Source organism: Melozone crissalis, unplaced genomic scaffold, assembly GCF_028551555.1.
Source record: "Melozone crissalis strain CALT ecotype California unplaced genomic scaffold, PUWL_Pcris_2 ptg000014l_1, whole genome shotgun sequence".
Taxonomy (NCBI): Eukaryota; Metazoa; Chordata; class Aves; order Passeriformes; family Passerellidae; genus Melozone; species Melozone crissalis.
The window spans coordinates 17,450,447-17,476,384 of record NW_026535792.1 but is presented as its reverse complement, the minus strand read 5'-3'; the positions used below and the strand labels follow the sequence as shown (position 1 = coordinate 17,476,384).

Sequence of the window (25,938 nt, the reverse complement as noted above, 5' to 3'; positions counted from 1 at the left end):
TCCTGCAGTTTGCTCTTGATCAATTAACATTATTTCTTTGATGCTGCCTGCATTTCAATCAAGACAGCACAGCACACACTTGTTACCCCTCTGCTAACCCAGTTTGGGGGTCTGTAGGAGCAGAGGGGAAGAAGAGAGCCAAAAATGCACTCCCCAAAAGGAGTGAAAGGCTGTCTGTGCTGGGCACAGCAGGGCCAGCGTGGGCAGGTGAGGCCCTGGCACAGCCCTTGGGTTATGTTTGATTTTTACTGTCCCAAAGCAGCACCTGGGGCTGCTCTAGCCTGGCACAGCCCTTGGGTCACATTTGATTTTTTGCTGTCCCAAAGCAGGACCTGGGGCTGCTCTAGCCTGGCACAGCCCTTGGGTCACATTTGATTTTTTGCTGTCCCAAAGCACGACCTGGGGCTGCTCCAGCCTGGCCCAGCCTGCCAGGATGCTCTGTTCTCCTCAGGGACGCTGAGCACTCCCACCTAACTCAATCCTGAGCTTTAATTCCATTACAGCCACAGCAACCAAGCACAACTTCCAGTCTGGGCTCCTGGGGCTGCCAGAGGCTGTAATGCCCAGGGAGGAAGCTCCTGGCAGGCCTGGAGCTGGGAATGTTTCCTGTGGCACAGGGCAGAGTGTGGGCACAGCTCAGGGTATCATTATCCCCACTAATAATGAGAGGATGGGACTATTTTGGAGCTAAGAAGGATTTTTTGCTCAGATAAACATCAGTCTGAGAGGCTGTGAGGTTTTAGAGGAGCAAGCAGCTGGCCACAGCTCAAAGGAGTCACAAGCAAAGTCACAGCATGCTGGCCTGGATCAGGAATGGAGTGGCCAGCAGGAGCAGGGGGGTCATTGTTCCCCTGTGCGCAGCTTGAGTGCTGTGTCCAGCCCTGGCCCCTCAGTTTGGGAAGGACATTGAGGGGCTGGAGAGCATCCAGAGGGGGCAATGAGGCTGGAGAGGGGCTGGGAACACAAACCCTGTGAGGAACCACTGAGGGAGCAGAGGGTGCTCAGCGTGGAGAAAAGGAGGCTCAGGGCTGCCCTCATCACTCTACAACTCCTGAAAGGTGCCTGTGCTCAGCTGGGGCTGGTCTCTCTCTCCAGGCAGCACTGACAGAACCAGAGCACACAGCCTCAAGCTGCACCAAGGGACATTTAGGTTGGATATCAGGAAAAAGTTTTTTACAGAAAGGGTGATAAAGTTTTGGAATGGCTGCCTGGGGAGGTGGTGCAGTCCCCATCCCTGGGTGTGTTTAACAAAGCCTGGATGTGGCACTGGGTGCCAGGGTTCAGCTGGGGTGCTGGGGCTGGGCTGGACCTGATGATCTTTAAGGTCTCTTACAGCCTGGTCACTCTGTGAATTCTGTGAAAGTTTCTTTGTCACAAGGCAATACAGAACTTTCTAACCCAATGAATGGATACCACAAGGTTTATTTTGCTTTTCTAACCTGTCACCTTTACTCCCTTCTGCTGCACTGTGGATACTTTTACCCAATAAGATTCTGTCTCACATGCACATAAATGCTTCTGTTATAACTTCTAAACTCTCAGCTTATTCCATACAACCCCACCCCTACACTAGAAACCCTTCACCATTTATCAGTGCAGTTTCTCACTTATTTAAAGCATTTTCTTACAACTATAGAAACATAAGTTTATGATTTTTCTGTTTAATGTCTGTGTATTGTATTTTTGCATCAACCCAAGCTTGTCCCAAGGCTGCAAATCAAACCCTTCAGTGTCTGTGGAAGTTTCTCATTCCCACACAGGGGAGCAGAGGATGCTCAGCCCCAGGGCCTGGCTGGCACAGGGCTGAGCCCTGCTCTGCAAAGGGATCCACTCTGGGCTCTCTTTGCTCCTCCTGTATTTCAGAGAGGGCAGAAGAGGGGACTGGGGCATTGTCTGTCACCTGTCAGGAAGGACTGGGGCACCTCCCAGCCCAGGGACAGAATCCTTGGCTGCTCCAATCCCTGGAGGACTGGGCAGAGCAGTGCCAGGCTGTGGGCACAGAGCACAAACCCCAAAGGTTTGTTTGTCACTGCTGGGCTTTTCCTGAGCCAGAGTGAGAACACCCAGCAAGGACTGGAACATCTCTGGGGACCTCAGCAGTGACAATGTCCCTGCCCAACCTGACACAAATGTATTTTAATGCAGTGTCACATGTCACAGGCAGCCCAGGACGAGTGACAGGGACACAAATGTCCTCCCACTCTGCTGGAACAACAGCAGCAATGTCACCTTTTCCTGCTGCACCTGAGAGGGGACAAATCCCACGGGAACAGCACTGGGGAGGTGAATCCTGAGGAGCTGCAGCTCCCATAACCTTGGATGCACACCCAAGGCTGCTCCAATGCCAACAGAAGAGAAAAGGGGGAAGTTCTGGGTGAATTCTTGATTTCCTTGAAGAATCTAGGGCAGGGAAAACTGGTTTTAACTAAGAAGCAGCCTAGATGATATTTGTGAAAGTATGAGGGATTAATTCCTGCTGTGGTTGTACACAGATTTCATAGATTCTATAAAAATGTACTCAGGCAGAACAAAGACATTGAAAAGCAGTATTTAAACTCTACCTAAAATATTCTAACATGCATTAATACATGCTGGGCAGGAAGAGAGTCCCCAAAGGCTGCCATTTTAATTAGAAATCCAACAGGAAATGCAGCTGATGACAGCTCTCAGGGCAGGAATCCCAGGAGCCACAGCCAGGGAGAAGGAGGAGATCTGCAGAGCTCTCTGAGGGGTATGAGACACCAGGATCCCAGCAACCCCAGAAACAGCAACAGCACTGGGCAGGGCCTTGGAGGGGCAGGAAAATTCAGGGGTTATAAACCATCCCTGTGTCTGTGGGAGGAGCTCCCAGGAACCCCCAAAGTACCCCTGGAGGGGGCTCCCCATGGAAGGAGCTCCCAGAAACCACCAAAATGGAGCCCTTGGAAGGAGTTCCCCATGGAAGGAGCTCCCAGGAGCCCCCAAAGTGCCCTTAGAAGGAGCTCCCATGAACCCCCAAAATGGAGACCCTGGAAGGGGTTCCCTGTGGGAGAAGCTCCCAGGAACCCCCAAAGTGCCCTTGGAAGGGGTTCCCCATGGAAGGAGCTCTCATGAACCCCCAAAATGGAGCTCTGGGAAGGGATTCCCCATGGAAGGAGCTCCCAGGAACCCCCAAAAAGGAGCCCTTGGAAGGAGTTTCCCATGGAAGGAGCTCCCAGGAACCCCCAAAGTGCCCTTGGAAGGAGCTCCCATGAACCCCCAAAATGGAGCCCTTGGAAGGGATTCCCCATGGAAGGAGCTCCCAGGAACCCCAAAGTGGAGCCCTTGGAAGGGGCCCCCTGTGGGAGGAGGTCCCAGGCAGCCCCAAAGTGGAGCCCTTGGAAGGAGCTCAGGAACCCCAAAGTGGAACCCTTAGAAGGGGTTCCTCTGGAAGGAGCTCCCATGGCTCAGTAGCTGCTGTCTCAAGGAGCATTTCCTGGAGTGCTTTTGGAATTTGCTGCCTTTTCAATTTCATTGGCTGCCCCTATCTTTGCTGAATATGGCAGGAAAAATTAATACAGAAGTCATCTTTTTCTAGCTGACTTATTACTTTGCAGGGTTTTCTTTTTATCTCTTCCCTTTAAAGGAAAGAATGCCAAGCTTTCTTTTTCCTCCAGGTTGTTCTCATCAGATTTCTCTGAATTCACTTTACTCTCTGGTGTAGAAGCAGCCCAAGTAACTAAAACTGGAATATTTTTAGACTCAGGTAACCTACAATGGCCATTTATATTATTTTTAGCGCCTGTCTCCACCCTGTGCTCCCTCAATCCCTGTTCTCTTTTCATCCCCTCCAGCAGAGGAGCAGAAGGGAAGAAGTTTTAGAGAAGCAGCTTCTATGGAAAAGCTTCACTACAGAACACAAATGGAGCTGCTCTGTGTACTCAGTCGTGTTTACTCTGCTTGGTTCTTGTTCAGTTAAAGGAAACTCAGTCCTGGGGGAATTCAAAACCTGCTCAGTGCACCTGTCCTGCCTTGCCCTGCATGGTCTGGGGATCATTCACCAGTCCAAGCTGATTTAATGACACCTCATTGCTGAGAACCCCCAGGCCAGCTGCAGGAAAATCTGCCCCCATCAGAAAAAGCAAAAATGATGGTAGGAGTGCTGAGAAATGACATGGAGGGGGGTGAGGTGCCCAAGGATGGCAGCACTGCTCACTCCTTACAGCCCCCAGCAGCTGCCGCAGCCCAGCCTCCCCCTCAGCACCTCTGGGGGTCATTCACAGACATTTGGGGGGGTTCCATCTCTGGGCCTTGCAGAGCCATGCTGGCTGTGCCTCCAGGCTGTGCCCACGGGGCTGCCCCTGCCCTGGCACACAGGGAAGGGCTGCACTGAGCCCTGGGGATGTGAAGAATTCCCTGCTCCACCCTGGCACTGCCTGCACCTGCCCTGGCACACAGGGAAGGGCTGCACTGAGCCCTGGGGATGTGGAGAATTCCCTGCTCCACCCTGGCACTGCCTGCACCTGCCCTGGCACACAGGGAAGGGCTGCACTGAGCCCTGGGGATGTGGAGAATTCCCTGCTCCACCCTGGCACTGCCTGCACCTGCCCTGGCACACAGGGAAGGGCTGCTCTGAGCCCTGGGGATGTGCAGAACTCCCTGCTCCACCCAGGCACTGGCTGCAGCACTGGCTGAAACCAGCAGTGCATTTGGGAGAGCTCAGGGTCCAGGGAATGACTCCTGCCTGCAGCAGTGGCTCACAGCAGCAGCAGCAGTGGATTTGGGAGGGTTCAGGGTCCCAGGGCTGCAGCACTGGCTCACAGCAGTGGATTTGGGAGGGCTCAGGGTCACAGGGTCACAGCAACACCCCAGTGCCCTTGAGAGGGCTCAGGGAATCACTCCTGGCTGCAGCACTGGCTGAAACCAGCAGCAGATTTGGGAGGGCTCAGGGTCCCAGGAAATCACTGCTGGCTGCAGCACTGGCTCACAGCAGCAGCAGCAGTGCATTTGGGAGAGCTCAGGGTTCCAGGGAATCACTCCTGGCTGCAGCACTGGCTCGCAGCAGTGGATTTTGGAGGTCTCAGGATCACAGCAACAGCAGCAGCAGTGCATTTGGAAGGGCTCAGGACCCCAGGGAATCACTGCTGGTGACCACAGTGCTGAGCTCTCCAGAGCTGTGCCAAGCACAGCACCCAGCCCATGCCCTGGGGAAGTGCAGGTGTCCTGCCCATGGCAGAGGGGTGGAACTGGAGGATCTTTAAGGCTCTGTACAACCTAAGGTTTCTGTGATTCCATCATTGCATCAAGGCTGCGGGCTGCTCCATGTCTGGGTTTGTACTGACACACTGCAGATCCCACACAAGCTGGGACTCCAGGAGAGGTTCAGACCCACAGCAGGAATTGAGGAAAGCTGACATTGCCTTTTCTCCCCGCAAAAAAATCCTACTGGAGTGGTCAAACTGCAGCAGGGCTGGTTCTGTGCCTGCTGAAAGAGGCAGGGAGAAGGTACCAGTGCAGATCTCCAGTGTTTGCATTCCCATAATGGGTGTCTTCTCCAAGAGCCTCCCAGCCCAAGGTGGGATATAATTCAGTGTCAGATGGTTATGAATGAAGGTGGGTCCCTGACCCCAGAAAGCTTTGGCAGGGCAAGAAATGGGAGCAGCTGCACCCTGTGGGATCAGGCAAGGGAAGCAGGGACACCTCTTGGGCAGCATTAAGGGAAAGTTCTGGCACTCAGGGATTTCCTGGTTCAAACAACACCACAAGTTCTCTCTTTGCACTTATGGTGCTATCCCCTCCACAAATAGAACCAGGATTAAGCTGCACATGAAGAGTTCTGCCAAAGCAAGTTGGGTTCTTCCAAAAGCCAGAACTTCAGGGCTTCTCAGCAGCCTGTGAAGGCTCTGAACATCAAAAAACCAAGGGTGAACTGAGCATGGCATGAGGCAAATGGAGGGCACTGAACTTGACCTCTTCAGATTTCCAAGCCTGGATGGGAGACCCCAGGTGTGAGTCTGCCCTGACAGTTTGGGGCTCAGAACCCTGAGATCAAGGCTGTGTCCCATAGCCTTGAAACCTCACAGAATGTAAGAGTTTGTGTCCTTCCACTAAACCTGGATCCACAGCACCATCATCTCCGAGAGTTTAGTGTCCATGGTAGTCAGACCTGGGAATTCAGTGAAGTTTCTCTTCATGACCACCCAGACCTGGAGACTTCCTGCAGGGAATTTGCTTGGAAGCACACAGATGGGTGTGGGCACTCCCAAGGGCAGCAAACAAAATAATCTGAAGGATGAAATTGCACAGCCCCAGAGGGAAGACTGAAAATGGAGTCAGGAACAGATGTCTGATATCCCAGTTATCAGTCTGGATCTCCCTAAACCACCAGGAACCTCAGGCTCTGAAGGACTGGAGTGGGGTTCAGATGTTTAATGAGTGATTGGTGTTTGAAGCTGAGCTTTGGAGCTCCCTAGCACAGAGACAAGAGAGGATTTGAACATCAGGATTTCATTATGGACTCCAGCTGTGCTCCAGATACTGTGAAGGATATCATGGACTTTGACAAGGCAAAGAAATTGGTGATTTTCTCTTCTTCAGATCTGCTGGATGATGAAAGGGAGGTGAAGAGGGAAGTGTTGAGGAACATGAGGGATGAGGTGAAGGGCTGGAGCAGAATGTATTAGGATGCAGTCAGAGAAAACCCTAAACTGAACCTCAAGGGGAAAAAAACTGACTGGAAGGGTCTTTGTTCCATCCCTGGCAGTGCCCAAGGCAGGCTGGACAGGGCTTGGAGCAGCTGGATAATGGAGGATGTCCCTGCCTATGGCAGGAGGTGGAATGAGATGAGCTTTAGTCCCAAAGCAGCCTAGAATTCCATGATTCCATGACAAGAAGCATCACCCTGCTAAAGGAAAAGCAGGGCACACACTTGGGGCCCTGGGGATCAGGGCTGATGGGGAGTACAGGAGGCTCCTGTGGCAGCTGTGCCTGCACCTGTGCCCAAGCCAGCACGTCCTGGCTGTCACTCAGTGCAGCCAAGGTGACCTGGCAAGCCTGGCAAAGTCCCCTGGGGAGGGCCAGCAGGGCTGTGCTGAGGGGCCAGCCCCACACCCCCCATGGGCAGGATGTCCTGCTCTCAGCAGGATCTCTCATGGCCATCCCAGGGAGTGTGGCCATGTCCCTGCTGTGGGAGCTGAACTTGGCCCAGCTCCCAGTGCAGCCAGCAGGGCCCAGGGGAGGGCACAGCTTTGCTGTCCCACTCCCAGGAGGCTCCAGGACAGGGACACTGCTGTCCTTGCAGGGTCACCTTGCAGGTGGTGACCCCACCTGGGCTGCCCCGTTCCCAGGGCTCCACCTGAGTCAGGCACCACCCACCCTCATGGGGCTGTGCCAGGCTCCTCCCCACTCGTTCCTGGCCCCGTGTCCTGTCACTTCTGTGCTGCCAGGGCTGGCATCTGAAGCTGGCAGCTGCCTCCCATCCATCAGCACATCCCCTGCTCCGTGCCAGCTGTCAATGAAGCTGGCACAGGGGTGCAGCCTTCCCACCCTCCTGGCTCCACAGACATGGAAGCAGCAGCCCTGGGCAAGGGGCTGGCTGTTGGCTGGGAGGCACAGGGAGCTCTGCAGCAGCTGCAGAGCAGAGCTGATGGCAGCAGGAGCAGTCCCTGGGTGAGGAAATGCCTTGGCTGGGGTAAAATATTCCCCAGCCCTTTGAGCTTGGGCTTTCTCCTTCAGTCACTGTGGAAACAGCTTCTCTCCAGTTCCCAAGCAGCAGAGGGAGTTCTGGGGGGGTACCCAACAGCTCACATCTCCCCAGGAAGGAGGGAGCATGAGGGAGCACAGGCAGGCAAATTTTGTTCTCCAAATGACCAGAAAAATTGCTGGCTAATCAGAACAGGCACTGCCTCACTGATTGTGGCTCCAGCTCCTCTCCCAATCCCCCATTAGCTGATCAGGGTCAACTGCTGGGCCCTGCAGCCCTGCCCTGTGCCTCAGAGCCTGCAGGGGTGGGGAGGGAAGGCTGCAGCAGCAGCACATCCTGGGAACCGTTCCTCAGGCAAGAAGGGACAGAGCCCTCCAGTGCTGCCACCCTGGGGAGCTGCTGGAGCCCAGGAGCAGGAGCTGGGCAGGGGGTGTCACCTGTGTGAGGTCCCTGCTCTGTGATGTCACTGGCACCCAGAGGGACAGAGATCAGCCCGGTTTTCTGCAGTGCTGGGGAAGCTCCAGGAGCAGCAGGGATCCCTGGGCTGGCTGTGCAGCTGCACAGGGGCTGGGAGCAGGGTCCAGGCAGCTCCCACTCCCAGCAGCAGATGGGAGCTGCTGCCAGCAGCTGCAGGTCCCCAGCCAGCACTCCGTGCAGCAGGCCAGGCTGAAGGCTGCAGATAAGGGGGCAGTGCTCTGAGATAAGGCTCCTTCCAAAGGCTCCTGGAGGAGTTTGCTGCATGCTGTGGCTCAGGGAGGGGAGGAGGGAGAGGCTAAAGGCCAGAGGAACATGTTCCAGCCTGGCTCCACACCTCACTGCCTGCATTCCCAGCACTCCCAGCCAGCCAGGATGGAATTGAAAGGTTTTTTCCATCTTCCCAAAGTGGGCTGTGCTCTTCCTTCCCTGCCAGCTGCTCAAATGACCTTGAAGATGAAAAGGAGAGGGGTAAAAAGCCTGTCTATGAGAAGCATCATCCCTGTGTGCTTGTACCTCATGTCCAGCAATGTCCCTGCCATGGGACACGAGAGGAGATCCAGGGAGGACCCCTAAAATTCCCTGCAGTGGAGCAGCACTCTTCTCACCACACCATGGGGTGAACTGCTGCATGGACAGCCCAAAAACATGACAAATATTGCTGCTTGGAATGTCTGACAACAGCTCCTACAGATCAAACAATCCCATGCCAGGACAGACAGGGAATGCCACAGGCCTTGCCCAGCTCTCCCTCCTCCTGTCCCCTTTCACAGAAACCCCTCCATGCTGCTGCCCTCCCCTCCTGCTTCCCTTTCTCATTCCAGAGCTGCACTGGGGCTGCTTTATGCCCAACACAAAATACCAACGTGCCTTTCAAGTCTGGAGGGAAGAGAGCTGAAGTGGAAATTCTTATCTGTCCTTCCCACCAGCCTGAGGTGATTTATCAGCTGAAGAGGCTCCTGGTGGGATGTCTGTGACTGCTGGCAGGGAGCTCAGAGTGCAGAGAGACAAGGCTCACCCCCATTCCTGTGGGAAGGAACACTTTGGGGAGAAGCAATGAACACCCTGGATCATGGATTTTTCACTTGAATCATGAATTTTTCTCCTCTCTCCAAAGGACAGCCCTTATCATCCTTCCTGTGCATTCAAGAGTAGATGGGAAGCAGAGGAAGGTGCTGCCTCCACTTTGCACCTCCCATGGATGCTCCAGCACAGGGCAGGGACACAGGGACACCCAGAGCTCAGCAGTGCCCTAATTTACTCCAAACCACAGAGGAACATCCCCTGCAGCTGGGCACAGGGCCTGACAGAAGCCTCTGGACTTTGGCTCCCCCAAGTTTGTGTAATTAACTGCACAATTCCAGCCTAATTCCCTGCAGCCTCAGCAAGAGGCACACAGTTGGGATAAAGTGTGATTAGTGGCTGTTTGGGTGATGCACACTGGAGAGGAGGAGGCTAATCAGCCCTATTGCAGGGACAGCCTCTCCAAACTGGGCTGCACTGAGCAAATCAAGAGGAATTAACACCCAGCACTTTGCTGGGTGAAAAAAATATATAAATGAAGAAAAAACAAACACAGCTGCTGCGTCTTAACTGCTCTCCAGCCTCTCCAGGGACTTGAGGAAAAGCAGGCCTGTCAGCTCCTTTAAGGGACATTATCCCCACAGTTTTCTCCTGTGTTTACAAGGAAGCAGTGCTGCTGCTTGTTGGAGTGTTTGTCAGTGCCAGCACCGAGAGAGGCTCTCCCAAAGTTCACCCCTGGAGCTCCTCCATGCTGGGGCAGAGCTCAGGTGATCCCAGTGGAAGGATCCAGTTGCTCCCAGGCCTCTTCAGCTCCTGACTCACCCCTTACCTCAAGATCAGACCAGCCTCCCTCTGCTCCAAGTTCATTTACACACACTCAGACCCTGATTGCTTCTTCATGACCCATCCTGGCTGGATCCAAAGCTCTGAAACACCCTCCCCCAATTTCTGCCTCTCTCCAAAGCCCCAGGAGCTGAACACCCAGAGAAACCACAACCCCACCCTCCCTCTGCTCGTGTCCCCTCATGACCCCAAGCCCACTGGATACATCCAGACTGATGGGGCTGAGATAAAGATGGGAATGTCCCACCCAGGGCTGGGCTCTGTTCCTATTGAGGAGGGTGCCGTGTCCTCAGCCTGGGGACAGGGCACCCTGCAGAGAGAGGTGTTGGTGTCACAGAGTGCCTGGTGGCTCGCTGGGGACAGGGCACAGGGGACAGGCCACCCTGCAGAGAGGGGTGTTGGTGTCACAGAGTGCCTGGTGGCTCCCTGGGGGGGTGGATGAGCTGCAGCTGATACCTGTGAGGTGCCTTCGTTCCAGGGCTGGGGACAAGGTGGCACTCCAGAACTGTGGCTCAGCCCACACTCAGAAGGGAGCCAGCAGAATTCTGGTGTTGCTGTTTTCAGATCACATCTCTCACTTTCCCTTTCCAGCTGTCACCAAAGGCAGAATGCTCCCCCTGATGAGGCCTTCCCTCATTCCTGGCTTCTCCCTCATAAATACTGGATGAGCAAATGGCAGAGACACCATCAGCAGCAGCAGCTCAGCAGGAACAGGACTCTGCACATGTCACTGACATTCCCTGTGTGCTGCCACTATGCCAGCAGTGCCAGGGCTTGGACAGGGGGCATGCCCATGAAAGCAGGGCAGTTACCATGCCCATGAAAAGCAGGGCAGGTATCATGCCCATGCCCATGGAAAGCAGGGCAGTTTCCTGCTCTCTCCAGTTCTATGGCACAGTTTTGTTGGGGAGCTTCTGCACAATCTCTGGCAGCTGCTGCTCTGCAGGAATTCTGGCTTGGGAAGAGAAGGAGACACAGGGGAGGAACAGGTACCAAAATATCAGGACCCAGGACATTCCTCTGGCTGCCCTGGGTGATTCCAGACCCTGGCAGGGGCTCAGAGACCTTGGCACAGAGTCAAACACACCCGTGCCTTGGATTTTAGCCCATGGAAACAATTACCAACTTTGTGTGAGGATTTACAAACCACAAGAGTTTGAGTAGAAGAATAGTGAATTTGTCACAGGGTGAAAAAGTAGAATTTTGGGGGTTTAGAAGGGGGGTTCAAGAAGCAAGATGGAGGAATCTGGGTGTGTCCTGTCCTTCTTCTCCTTCTTGTTGTCCTCCATCTTCTGCTGGGATGGTGAGACTTTTGGATTGGTTTAGAATAAGGACAGATTGTCTAACATAGGTGATAGGTATTGGAAAATTATTGTAAATAAAGTACAGGTAGTTCTTAGTATAAAAAGTTAACACCACCCCAACGGCAGGGACTGTGCCACAACCCAACCTGCTGCACAGATCTCAGCAGGTCAGAGAAAGAATGGAACAGATAAGAAAAAATAAACAACCCTGAAAAGCAAACCGACCAATCTCGACTTCTTCTTCAGTCACGGGGTTGGGTAAAAAGACTTTCTAATACCTTGGGGTCATCTCAACCGCAGAAACCTGAGACCAAAATACTCCTGCCCAGGTGGGAGCAGAAGGTCAGAGGCACTGGCACAACAGAGAACAGGGGCCATGCACTCCTTGGAGTGAAAAACTTCAAGCACCATCAGAATCCTTCCCAGGTGAAGTGGTGCTTGGATGGAATTAATGAAAAAGTGCTTGTATTGAAGTTCTAAATGCATTTCCAAGTCCTTTCCCAAGAAGGAAAATGATCCCATGCATTGCAAAGAGATTTCAGAAATATTTTCCATTCTAATGTGACTCTGGGAATGTGGAAATTGCCTCACTCTTTCCTCTAGTCCTTGGAGTATTCCTGCTTAAGCAAAAGTGGGAGAGGGAGGAGTTACTGCAGAAAATGAAGCTTAAAAATATGCCTCCTTATGAGAGAAGCAAGAATAAAATGTCATCTCTTAGCCCTGAAAAAGTTACCACATTGATTTCTGCTTCATAAAAATGAGGTTAAGTTGAATGCATTAAGCTGGCAAACTGGATAATTGCATGTCCTGAAACTGTCTTCCAAACAGCTCTTTTCACAGCAGGGCTCAGAAAATAACTTCATCAATGAGGCTGCTGCCCATTAAAGCCTCACACACCTCTCTGGGCCTGCCTCTTGTCCTTCCCAAGGAAGATTTCTCCTTCCTTCACCTCACACTGCTGTTTTCTTCCTTTGCCACATTTCTGGCAAGGAGAAAAGTGGGTCAAAACCAAAGCTCAGGGCTGGGGGTTTCTAAGCTTGGCCTCTGAGGGGTTTGGTGCCCTGTGGAAGTGCAGCCCTTCCCTTCCAGTGGGAGGAGGGCAGGAGGAGCCCAGACTCTTCTGTGGGGCTGGCACTGAGCTGTGGCTGTTGAGACAGTTGTAACAAATAGAAGAACATCCTGTATTTAACAAGGCTTCTCTCTTTTTTGTCTTTTTAAACCCTCTCACAAAGTTTATACCTATTCACTGGCCACAATAAATCAACATCATGTTCATTGGTGCAGGGTGGTCTCCACCACTGTTTTCCTCCAAAATCTAACTGCAGGCCCCTCGTTTATCTCTTTTTCTCCTCCATTTCCACCCCAATGGCCTTGGTACAACTCCTTTCAGGGGCAAAGGCAACTCTTATCAGCTTCTCTTGTTCAACTCTGACTGACAGACCAGCTGTGAGCCCCTTGCACACTGCCCACAGTACAGGAGGATGCTCTGAGGGGACAGGAAGGAACTGGCTTCAATCTCTCCTGGCAGAAAGCAGCTCCCCACTGCCATGCTGCTCAAAATCCCCTTCTCCTCCACCAGCCAATTTGATTTTTGGCCATGGTGCTATGTGAGCCAAGCTCCTGCCTCATTGACACAAGTGTCAGGTCTGGCACGTTCTCTCCAGCCCTGCCTTGCTGAACCCAGCCAAGGAGGCAGGGAAATGCTGCTCTCTCTGGCTGTCTCATTAAAGTTTCCCACTTGCTCTGAATGCAATCAATAATGCCTTCCTGGAAGAGCCTTTGAAGAGGAGCCATTCATCTGCACCCACTTGCCAGGGCTGATGTGCCTCAGACAAACTGGCCTCCAAGTCTGGGCTGAGCCTGGCAGAACACACTCTGAGGGACAAAACAGAGCTGGCATTGGATCAGGAGCCCAAGTGTGACAGGAATCTGTCTGTGGAAGGTTCAGGAGCTGCCTCAGCTGTCCCCACCACCAGCACTGTCTGTGTGGGTGTCACAGGTGATGTGCTGGCAGCAGGCTGTGAGGGCTGGGGGCACAGACACACCCTGGGGGGGCTCAGTTCCTGCTCCAGAGCCTTTCACAGTGCTCCTTCTGTGGGGCACAGCCCTTCTGAGGGGAAATCTGTGCTCCCACACACTTCAGGGAATGGGCACTGCCCTTGCTGCTTCCTGAGCTCACAGCATTGGGGTGTGATTTAGAAACTCCCTTTAACTGGAATACAGAGCTGTCAGCCCCTGTCCCTGTCACAAACACAGCTCACAAAAACTGCTGCCCTCTGCTCACCCTGGAGGGCTGTGAACTGCTCTGGGCTCCTCAGGACAACAGGGACACGGAGCTCCAGAGGCTGCAGAGATGAGGAAGGGCCTGGAGCACCTCCCTGCTGAGGAGAGGCTGGGGAGGCTGGGGCTGCTTAGCCTGGAGAGGAGCCCCAGCTGAGAGGGGCCCTCAGCCCTGGGTATCCCTGGGTGTCCCTGGGTGGTGTCCCTGGGTATCCCTGAGTGTCCCTGGGTATCCCTGAGTATCCCTGGATGTCCCTGGGTGTCCCTGGGTATCCGTGCATGTTCCTGAGTAGCCCTGGATGTCCCTGGGTATCCCAGGGTATCCCTGGGTGTCCCTGAGTGCTGTCCCAGGGTGTCCCTGGGTATCCCTGGATGTCCCTGGGTGTCCCTAGGTAGCCCTGAGTGTCCCTGCCTGTCCCTGTGTGCAGGGAGGAGCAGAGCAGGTCCCAGGCTCAGCTCCAGGCCCAGAAATGGCCCCAGAGCCACGGGCAGGGCCTGAGCCCAGGAGCTGCCCCTGCCCAGGAGGCAGAACTGCTGCCCTTGGCAGTGCCCAGCCCTGAGAGGCTGTGGGGTTTCCTCCCTGGGATATCCCAGAGCCCTCCCAACACAATCCTGTGCCTGGGTGGTGCTTTCCAGGCTGTGTGACTCAGGGTAGGTGACAGCTCCTCAGCTGTGCCCTGTGTGCCAGCCCCAGGCAGGCTGGGCCCGGCTCCTGCAGGGCTGCAGCTGGAACAAACCCCACCAGTAAATCTCCATCAAACCTCAGGAAGTGACAGTGGCAGGAGGAGCCCTGGTGCCAGGCTGCAGCACATCCATCCCTCTGTTATTGTAACACAGCAGTGATAATGGACCCTCCAAACACAATGGCCCGAGGCAAATGCCAGGCAGCTGGCACAGTGTGGGCACGGAGCTGAGGCAGCTGGGGCTGGCAGGGCACAGGGGATGAGAGCTCCCTGAGAGACAGCAAACCCACAGAGGCCAGGCCCAGCTCTGCCAGGGATTAGGGAGCATCAGGAGAGCAGCAGCCTGTGGCTTTAGGAGCCCTGCACAGCCCCAGCCAGCAGGAAAGGGCAGACTGAGGGACCCTGGCACCCCTGACAGAGCTGGGCACAGCAGCACCCTGTCACTGCCCTGCTCACCCCTGTCACTGGCACTGCCCTGCAGGAGGGAGGGTTCAACCCCACTGCTGTGCCCAGGGCAGTGCCCAGCTGGATCTGCCACATGGGCACCTCTGTGCTGAGAACTCACCAGGGCAAACCAGCCCTGAGACTGCAAATGGCTCCCCCTGCCACAGCCTGGCACTGAGCTCCTGCCCCACAGATGGCTCTGGGCCCTAATCCTAAACCAGGAATTCCTATAGACACGCAGGTCTGTTCCCTAATCCCACAGCAGGAATTCCTATAGACAGATGGCTCTGTGCCCTAATCCCAAACCAGGAATTCCTATAGACAGATGGCTCTGTGCCCTAATCCCACAGCAGGAATTCCTATAGACAGATGGCTCTGTGCCCTAATCCCACAGCAGGTATTCCTACAGACACTGCGTGCCCTAATCCTAAAGCAGGAATTCCTACACACAGATGGCTCTGTACCCTAATCCCAAACCAGGTATCCTACTGACAGACACTGTGTGCCCTAATCCCAGACCCCAGAGCAGGTATCCTACAGACACTGTGTGCCCTAATCCCAAAGCTCAGAGCAGGCTTTCCTACAGACAGACAGACAGCTCTGTGCCCTAACCCCAAAGCAGGTGTTCCTACAGACACACATTGTGCCCTAATCCCAAACCAGGTATCCTACATACAGACAAACACTGTTCCCTAATCCCAAACCCCAGAGCAGGTATCCTACAGACACTAACCCCAAACCCCAAACCAGGTATCCTACAGAAAGACAGACAGACAGCTCTGTGCCCTAATCTCAAACCCCACAGAAGCTATTCCTACAGACAGACCCTCAGTGCCCTAATCCTAAAGGCCAGAGCAGGCATTCCCTGCTCACACCCTGCTGTTGACACAGGACCCATTAAGCACTGCCAGGAGGTGAGTGTAGAAAAAGGAAAAGCTTTTTCCTTTTCATGGCAAGCCCCGTGGCTGCACAGCTATTCAAATATTTGCCTGGCTCCTTATAATTCATTAGAAGCCATTTTTGATGATATTCTCTTTGAAACTGTATTCCCAGTGCCCAGGTGGGGAGCTGAATTTCCATTAGAGCAATAGAACTTCCTGCCAAAGAACAGCTCCTCCAAAAAAACTTTTCTGGGTGTGTTTCTCCTGGCACAGGGCAGGGGATGGAGCAGGGGATGCCCATGGGCAGGAAAGGGAAAATTCAATGGACAGAATAAAGAACATCCATGTCCTTGTGCTGTCTGCTCTCTCTCCACAAGGATTTTGTGCTGCACAAGTGACAACAGTTCCATGTGAGAGGCTGTGGTACAATAATGAAACACCTCTGACTGATATTTCAACAAGAGGGTGTTGCCATTTGTTTCAGGGCAGCCAGGATTTTCTCTGAGAGGAAAAGATGTCTCAGGTTTGGGGTCACTTTGTGCAGTGAGAATGAAAATTCCTGTATCTTGCGTTATGGTTTTAATCAGCTCCTGCAAGCACATTAAAGAAAGTGCTTAACAAGGCTTCAGAAATGAGGTAATGCAAATTAGGGAAGAAGCCCAGCCCCCAGTCCCCTCCTGGCCACACTGCTGGTGTTTGGGTCTGATTGTACCCAAGCCTGGCCACAGGTTTTGATGAGTTGCTCTCCTGGGCCTGCCGTGCTGTTTAATGGGACAGAATTGCAAATCCTATTAAGAAAGGATCTGCTCAGCCCCTTGGAGCTGCCTGTGCCACAGGACCCTGCTGTGCTGGGAACGGTCACTGCCCAGCTCCTCCCCTCTCCACTTACACATCTGGCCAAACATCCCATCCCATTCCCTTGTGTGGGAATCATAAAACCAGAAACTTCCACAGACACTGAAGGGTTTGATTTGCAGCCTTGGGTTGATGTAAATATACAATACACAGACATTAAACAGAAAAATCATAAATTTATGTTTCTATAGCTGTAAGAATATGCTTTAAATAAGTGAGAAACTGAATAGATAAATGGTGAAGGGTTTCTAATGTTGGGGTGGGGTTGTATGGAATAAGCTGATGTGGGAAATGGGTTTGTAGAGAATTCTCACCGCCTGACAGAAGGCTCACATATCTGTATGCAAACCTTGAGATAAGAAATGCTGACTGAGAAATGCCATGGAATAGGACAGACATTGCTGAGAGAGAAATGGAACTAAAAACAAGTTTCAAAGGATGGCCTTGCAAATAAGACCAGATATTTTGGAGAAATAGAACTATGGAAGATGAATTTTAGATTATTTGTTTTAAAGCATTTACAGCATGGTGTGACAAAAGCTGATAGGCCAAGAAATGTTCATAATGTAATTAGAAAATAGTGGGTTTCTGATTGTGATGGTGTGAATTATAACATCTGTATTGTCTCATCCTTCTCATGGGACTGAAAATGGAATAAAAGTTTTTCAAACACCTCTCAGCTGCCCCATCGCTGGGTCAGAAAGGGGCTTAATCCAACAAATTGGTGCCCTGTGTGAGGACTGAGCTCACAACCTTGAGAGTTTAGAAGTTATAACAGAAGGATTTGTGTGCATGTGAGACAGAAACCTACTGGTAAAAGCATCCACAGTGCAGCAGAAGTGAGTAAAGGTGACAGATTAGAAAAGCAAAATAAACCTTGTGGCATCTATTCATTGGGTTAGAAAGTTCTGCATGGCCTTGTAACAAAGAACTTGTGACTACTTTGGGCTGTGACTGCCTGCTTGCTCCTCTGAAATCTCACTGTCTCTGAGATTGATGTTTATCTGAGCCATAAATAGTTCTTAGCCCCAAAATAGTCCCATCCCTTCATAATTAGGGGTGACAATGATACCCCAGGCCTCCAGCCACATTATTGTAATTGCATTTAGGAGAGGCTACAGATAGGTCAGACAAACAAAGGGAATTAGCAAATCAAGGAGAATCACTTGGGAGCCATATTCTCCTGGCCTCTGGAAGCTCTCTCCTGGTCCTTCCACACTGGCCCTCCAGCTTTGGGTCCTTTTTCTAAACAGCTGAAGCTTCTGGAAAGTGACATTATCTTTAGAGGGTCTGATCTGTGCCCAGTTGTTACTGGGAGTTGTCACTGGGACCTGAGAGGATGCATTCCCTCCCTCCTAAAGCTCCTCTGTAATACAGAAACTAGAGGGAAGAAAAAGACAGCACTCAGGCAAGTTTGCAAGGTTTCAATAACATAATAGCCTGAAAATCATCAAATTGTCCTTTGCTTCAGGCTTCAGCTGCAGAAACCAAAAGATGTATTTTTCTTTCTGAAAAAAATCTGAAAAATCCTCACTTATGACAGTGTTACCATTTTGATATATATCAAACCCAGATAGTTCCTTTCCTTCCCATCACAGTCCCTCCCACAGAGTCTGCAATCAAAACATTTTGGTTATCTTGCCCTCTGTGCTATTTGGAAACAGATTTATAGGAGCAGGATTGTGCTGTTGTTCCAATGAATGTTCTTAAGTCAAAATAGTTTGATATTAAATACAGATTACTGCACCCTAGCACCAACCACGGGGTAGATGCTGTGTATTCAACAGGGAAAGCTCAGAAAATTGAGGGGTTTGACTCCCAGTCTGACTTGGATGGTTCATCCTGATTGAATCCATGGGTTCCATGGTGTTTGAGCTGTTTTTCTGTCTGTAGGATGTTCGTGTTTGGATCTCTTTTCCCTGGACACTCTCAGCTCAGCAGTGGGGAGACCCAGCTCCCTAACCCTGGGACAGTGGGACAATGGGACAATGGGACACCTGGCCCTGGGACCATGTGCTGCAGGAAGCACTGACCAAGCTGGGTACCCCAAAGAAAGGCTGAGATAACAGGAGTTACTCTGGGGGAGGACAAGCCTGGCTGGAGCAGCCCTGTTTGCTCTGACCTGTGCTCCTGGCCTGGGGAACTCCAGGGAACACCACTGGGGCTGGTGATCCACATTTGAGGGAAGCCAGAGCCCAGGCAGTGGGAGTGCAGCTGCCTACACTGCAATCAAGCTCCCAACTGCAGGGGAGACACGGCAGCCACTTCAGCAAGGCTCTATTTATACTCTGCCCTTCTGGTAAATTCATTCGTGGGACCACTCATGCAAAATGCATCATGCAAATGAAACTGCTACATTTGGAATTAAGCTTATTTTCATACTCCAGTGAACACGAGTGCCTTAGATTGTTTTTCTTGCCTTTTGCCTTCCTTTTCTCTTCAGGTTGTTTGCCCAGCTGTATCCCCAGAGCACCTCTCTGGGATCTGGGGAGGATGGCAGAGGCTGCTGGGACTTGCAGCCCCAGCTCAGAGAGTCCTGAGCAGCACTGATGTGGAACTGATGAGAGCCTGGCTGCTGTACAGCACTGCAGCCCTGGAGAAGGCTGCTCCTGCTCACTGCAGCCTCGGAGATAAATTCATGCAGAGCATGGCCAATTGCAGGGGAATGAAGGGAGAGGCTGCTGGCAGCTTGGGAAGAGCCCCCTGATCCCTGCCTGTGCCCCAGCAACACAAGGAGCTGAGTGAGGAGGGCTCTGTGTGTGCTGCCCCTGCCTCCATGGGAAGGGACTGGCCCAGCTCTGTGCAGTGAGGGTGCTCTGCCCTCACACAATGGCACAGTGATCCCTCTCTGGCCATGCAGCTCACCTCTCTGCCCTGCACACGCTCCCCTAGGGCACACACTCCTCTGCAGAGGCCCAGCACACCCTGCTCACATCTCCTAACAGCTGATGTGCTCAGAAGCAAAGAGCTACAGAGACACTGCCAGCTGATGAGGCATGGAGCAGGAGAGGGGACCACAGGGACCAGACCTGCAGCACCCCCTGTTCAAGTCCTCCTCCTCCTTTAGCTGTGCACAGCAACCTCCTGCACACCCAGAGGGAGTCTGTCCAGCACTGCTCTGTCTTGGCATTCCCAGATCAGCACTGAGGGGTGCAGGGAGGGAAGATGAATGTGGCCTTTCAGACAGGGATCATCTGCAGGCCCTTCAGAGGAAGAGAGCTGCCAGCGTGGCTGCAGGAGCACAACTCCCACGCAGGGATGAAGCAGCACTCCCCCTCCCTGCCTCCTCTCTGCTCTGTGGCAGGCACTGCACCAATGACAGGGGATCACCCCTTCCCCCTGCCTCCCTCCCTGCTGTGAAGCTGGAGAAGCTCCCAGTGTCAAACTCTGTCCAGGAACTGCAGCCTGGGCCGAGCCCAGTCTGACACAGCCCGTGGTGTTTGCTGTCAGGGCTCTGCAGTGCACAGAGTCTGCATTGCAGTCCCAAACTGCAACCAGCAGCAGCCCTGCCCTGCCCTGCCCTGGCAGCACTGCCCCACCCTGGGGAGCCTGTGCCCCACAGGGCACCCAGCTGGGCTGTGCCAGGGCCCAGGACAGCAGCTCAGGAACAGCATCCCAGGAATGGCATCAGAGACAGAAGCTGGGAATGGCTGCTCAGTCAAACTACAAGTGAGAGAGGGAAAAACACTGATCTGCTCCTGTCTTGTCATTTTCAAAACAAGTTCAGTACAAAACAGCAAATATACTTCAGTCCTCTTCAAGCAGCTCCTGGAAGGGAAGGAGCAGAGGGAAGCAGGCAGGGAGCTGAGCACTGCTGTGGGTGCCTGTGAGTCTGTGGAGAGCCTGAGCCACCAGCTCACCTTTGCTGAGCCACTCAGAGGAGAGGGAAGCAAAGCAACCACGGGACAGGCCAGCACACCTGGAGAGATGTCAGTGCCTGTCAGCCCCTGACTCACTGAGTCACCCCAGAAGGACACTTGTGCTTTGTTCATCTCTCTGTGCACTCCTGCCTGCGCCACAGAGTGAATGAATATCAATTATAAATCTGAGGACTGGGGCTGCCTCTCCCCAACACTGTCCAGTGACATTCCAGAGCTCAATGAGGCTCTGCTCTGCTCCAAGTGAAGCCCTCACAAAAGGTAACACCACAAGGATGAAGGCTGAGATTTGTGAAGCATGCCCCAGTGCTCTGTCTCCCTGTGAGTGCTTGGAGGAGGGAAGGGCTCAGCTCTGTCATGAATTAATGTTGTGACAGCTCGCTGCAATCGAGCCATGACTTGCATGGCTGCTTCCCCTTCACATTCCCAGGAGCATGCCCTGCATTAGATCATGCTCTGCAGCAGGCTCTGCTCCAAAGCACAACACAAAGTATGGGGATGACGATGAAATTGCCCTGACCAGCTTTCCTTGTCCTGAAAATATGCTCCTGACATGTGGAGAGAGATGCAGGGAGCTTTCTCTCTGCTTTGGAGAGCACAGAGACAGGAGAAAAACAGCTGATTTCCAAGCTACTTGCAAGGTTGTGGCTTTACCCACATTATTCCTGACAACTCACTCTGCACCCTGGAATTCCCCCTGGGAGCAGCACAGAGTCCTGGGCTTGTGGGGATCTTGCTTTTCACCAGACCTTTGTCTGCAGATTGCTCTTCCTTCCTTTTTCCCTTAGCACAGTGTCAGAGAATAGAGAAAGCAAGAGGGCTCTAACACATGCCTATGCTTATCTCTTCATTCAAGAGATAAGCACAGAGAAGCAGCAGATGGCAAACAGATGCCACAGGTTCTGCAAATCAGCTGTCTCCAGCCCTTTCCTCAGAGCTGTTCCTGGACCTTTGGGGGCACTGAGAGGGCAAGCCCTTGCTGTCTGGCTGATTGCTCTGCTCACCAGCTCCACAATTCCTGCAAGGGGCCCACCTGTGCCCACCCCCCTGCAGCCCACACAGCATCATCCACGTGGATGCTGGCCCCAGAGCCCACAGCCCACAACCTGCAGAATTCCCAACAAAGCATCAGACATTAGGGGCAGGAAGGAGAAGGAGCACTCAAGGCAAGCAGCTGTGGGAGGGCAGAGCTGGCAGGCAGGGCTGTCTCACCTCCTCCCACTGGTGGATGTAGCGGATGAGGCGCGAGAGGCGCAGCAGGCGCAGCAGGCTCAGGATCTTGGTGAAGCGCACGATGCGCAGCGCCCGCGCCGTCTTGTACACCTCGGAGTCGATGCGCGTCTCCACGATCAGGAAGATGTAGTCCACGGGGATGGAGGAGATAAAATCCACCACAAACCAGCTCTTCAGGTACTTCATCTTGATCCTCTGCGGGTCCAGGATGATCTCGGTGTTGTCCTCCACCACGATGCCTGTCCGGAAGTTGAGGACAAGGTCGATGAGGAAGAACGTGTCCGAAACCACGTTGAAGACAATCCACGGGGTTGTGTTTTCATCCTTGAAGAAAGTGATGCCCACAGGGATGATGATCAGGTTCCCTACCATCAGCAGCAGCATGGTGAGATCCCAGTAAAACCTGGACAGCAAGACAGAGACATGTGAGATCAGGTCAGGGAGCCCGGGTCAGCTGCACTGATGAACTCATCCTTCTCTGCTGTCAGTCATCCCCTGGGCTCTGCTGCTGTGCCTAAGCACGCTGCACAAACTGCTAATTAACTAATTAATATCAGAGGAACTCTCCTGCTCTGCCTTCGAGGGCTCACAAAGGAGCTGAGCCAGGGCTGGGCATGCCTGCTTGAACACCTTCCTGGCACCTGGGAGCTGCCTAGGGAGAGACTGAGGAACCTGAGGTTACTACAGGGACTGCTGGGTGAGGAGAGAAAGGCTGGGGAGCCTCAGAGTCTGAGTGTCAATAAAGCCACGTGGGGTTAAACCACCAGGCTGTGCTCCTGCTGCCTGATCCTGCTTTAGAAGCAGCCAGCACTGAGAGCTCTGGGATCAGGATGGAGCTGGAGTCTGTGCTCTCATCTCCAGCCTTCAGTTCAGATTCCTGCTGAGCTGGACTCCAGGAGCTCAGCCCACGCTCTACAGACTCCCATGTTGTACAGAAACAATCAATAAAGCTTGGAGTCAGTGCCTGGAGATGCCTATTCCATTTCTAAGGACAGTAACACCAACATTTAACTCCTGTTCCATGAGGCACAGTCCCCAGGAAGCTTGTCTTCACTCCAGTGGTAGCTCAGTGTTATCCAGTGGCCCTTACTGTAACACTCAGTCTGAGCAGAACCACTAATTTATACCATTGGGATTTTTTAAAGATTTCCCACAGATGCACAATGAGACAATGTGGTCCCAGCTCCCCCAGAGTGAGGACTAAAACCCTTCCCAGTGTCAGAGCTTGCTGAGGAGCCTCACTGCCCAGCACAGTGGTGCTCCAGGACTCTCCTCATGTGTCACATGTAGATGCTGCTGCACTGTGGGCTCACACTGCCAAGATTCCAGCAACCCAAATTGTGCGCTATGGGTCAGCTACTCTAATATCATCAGTTATTAATCCAATATTAGTTACAGCAACTCTAATATCAATAGTTACTAATACAATAATCACCCCTTTGTCACAGGAGATGAGCAATCACCTCAACAGCAGTGAGAGCATCAGTGTGACCCTGCACTGACACTGATTTATCAGAGGGAAGTGTTGGGCTGCTGAAGGATGTGCACATGCTGCTGCTCCTGAGATGTTCCAGGAGAGCTGGACTTGCTTTAAAAACCCTCAAGCTCTACCTTGGTCAGTGGCTGTTTGGCTGGAACCTGGACTGGGCTGAGCTGCTGCAGAACAGGATTTTCAGAGCAAGGCAACTGCATGGTTTGTTAAACTCTCAGCAGGGAAACCAAAAGGGCAGAATATACCTTAAAAGCCTTCTCTGTCTAGAGCCTCTCTCCCTGGTAAGAACACTTTAAAGCACCTAAAAGCATCTTTAAGATTCCAGCCCTTGCCCATGTACAGGCAGGGTCAGCAACCAGCAGCACCCCAGCAATTCTCACAATCATTCAGCAGAGGCTGATGGGAACTGATTTTAGAATAAGCAAAGTTATTCACTAACAAGCTTTCTAAAAATGACCTCAGCTCTCTCCTCCTGGCTCTCAAGGTGCCAGCAATCCCCCCCTCAGTCTGCAGGTCCAGGGCTGCTGGGAGCACTCAGCAGTGGGATTTGTCCATCTGCCTCCAGGAGCAAGGCTGTGGCACCCAGCAATATGCATTAATAAAAATCCGTGTTGTGAGCTTCCTTAATAAGGGCCTGAGATGATGCTGCAGCTTTCCCAGGCAATTAATCTGGATAATCACACAATAGCAGGAAGTCTGGAAGCAGTGTGTGCATTATTACTGAAAATAAATAACCTCCCAGCCATCCTTCATTTCCCTTAGGGAATACACAAGGAGATAGGCCCAGAGAAAATGAGTTTTCCCAAGTTTCAAATTAATGGCACGAGCCTGGCACGGACAGGTTTGCAGTGCTGGGAAGGTAAGTGCCTTTCTTCTGAGATCTTTGCATTTTTGTGCCTCTTTTTTAGGCTGGGTGGTGATTTCTACACTTAGGGACGTGGCTAGCAGTGGCAGGATGGCTCCCAGCTCAGGGAAGCTGTTTTGCACACACACAAGGCCAGTGAAACACTTTCCCCTGACTGCAGCACCCCTGCCAGCCCAGCCTCTCCCTGGCCAGTGTGCTCAGCTGTCCTGCATCCTCACCTGCAGCAGTTCCTGAGCCCCCAGGGTGTGCAGTGTGGGCAGGGGAGACTCCTGAGCCCCACTGCCACGTGTCCCTCACAGCACAGCTCTCCTCAGGGCTGCACTGCTGACTCCACCTTATTGTCACAGCCCCTCAGCTCTGACCTTTAAGCCACCACTTAAAACTAGGGAAGAGAAGCTTCTGTATGCAGTGATCCCTCTAACAAAGGTGTCAGACAACCTTGGGGCTCTGTGAAGGAGGCAGAAAAAGCTGGGACACACCAAGAATTTGGCCTGCACACCAACTCTAGCACCTGCCTTTCCAACGTGAACTGCCTGGCAGTTCAAATTCACCTGTTAAGAATTGCAGAGCTCCTGCACATTTCCATTTCACCCACATAGGAAGCAGGATCTGCTCAGGGTGGCATCAGTGCATTTAGACTTAATTAGACTCTGTGGGCCTGCAACACCTCAGAGGGCTGATACCATCCAAGTGTCATTTTGCATTTGCTCCCAGGAACATCTTTCCCCTCCCTGTAAATTACTGGCCACAATGACTAACAGTGCATGTGATGTATGGAAGGGCAAGCACCAGCTATTAATAACCCATGTTTTCTGCATTTCTGTTGTTCCTTTCACCCAGGGATTCCACGGAGCTGACAGTGATGAAATTGGCTGTGCTGCACCCAGGAGAGGCAGAGTTATTATCCCTGTCTTGCACAGAGGAGCCACATGGCAAAGTGAGGAGTGTGGGATTTGCCCATGGAAGGCTGAGGATAAGCAAGGCTTAGGACCTGAATCTGATTTTTGAGCCTAAGCAGATGTGAAGCCATTGGTATGGCTTGCAAAAGAGCCTAACAGAGATGCATCTCTGGGATGTCCGATATCCTGTCATCTTCTCACTTCTCTTCCTGTTTCCAAAAGCCTACATAAAAAATTAATAAATATGAATGTATTGTTTTATTACAGTTGACTCAGTGCAACTGAGCAGCTCAGAGCACAGGGAACAGGCAGCACTATATAAACCAGATGTCTTGTTCAAACACCCTTGGTTTTTATACTCCATCCTACTCTCTGCACACTCCTTGGATCTGAAAATCACATTTTAACATGCACCACTACCTCAGATCTCTTAATTCCCAATACATTATTTAAACAGAATGTATCTAAGAATTATTGTGGCACAGACACTTCAGGAATATGTGCTCCTTAAGCACTGCTGTGTCACTCAGCTGATGTGACAGCCTGCACACTCTGTAGGTATTGGTTTGTGGGTTTGGAATGCTGGACCATCTTTCTGCTCTGCCTAGAGCACATTGTGACAGCAGGCTGGGATATTGCTTTTGGAAGTCATTCTTTACAATTAAATGAAATTTCCTTTTTCATTCCATGGTGCAGCGTGGGCAATTCTAGAGCATGAGCTCAGGAAGTGAGGAATTGGAGAGAAAGCAGTGAATCCCAGAGGTGAGAAACTCAGCAGCACCCCTGGGTCACAACAGCACTGAAACACTGGGCATTTGTGGCTTCTGAACTTCTGCTCTGGCTCCACAGTGCTTGCACAGTCCAGAGAAAATGAACTTGAGTGGCCTCATCTCTAAATTAACAAAGCTTTTTGGGGTTTTCAGCTCCTGCTGAAGGGCAGCCAGCTCAGGGCTGAAGCACAAACAACAATGCACCTGCCTGGCAGTGCCAGGGGCCAGGAGATTCTCCCCAGCACTGGAACTGAGCTCCCAGCCCGTGGCCAGCCCTGCTGACCTCCCAAGAACAGCTCTTTAATGAGCACAGCTTGTTCACAGCAAGCCCAAAGCCAAGCCCACCTCTGTCCC

The 25,938-nt window shown here is 52.4% G+C and overlaps 1 protein-coding gene across 1 annotated transcript in view; it reads right to left on the bottom strand.

Annotated features, from left to right (window-relative positions):
* Window positions 1–25,938, bottom strand: part of HCN4 (hyperpolarization activated cyclic nucleotide gated potassium channel 4) — a 101,782-nt gene that overhangs the window by 50,006 nt on the left and 25,838 nt on the right. Inside the window, exon 2 of the mRNA XM_054272383.1 lies at window positions 21,538–21,961. Within this exon, the coding sequence (XP_054128358.1) occupies window positions 21,538–21,961 (424 nt within the window). The remainder of the gene's footprint in view (window positions 1–21,537; window positions 21,962–25,938) is intronic.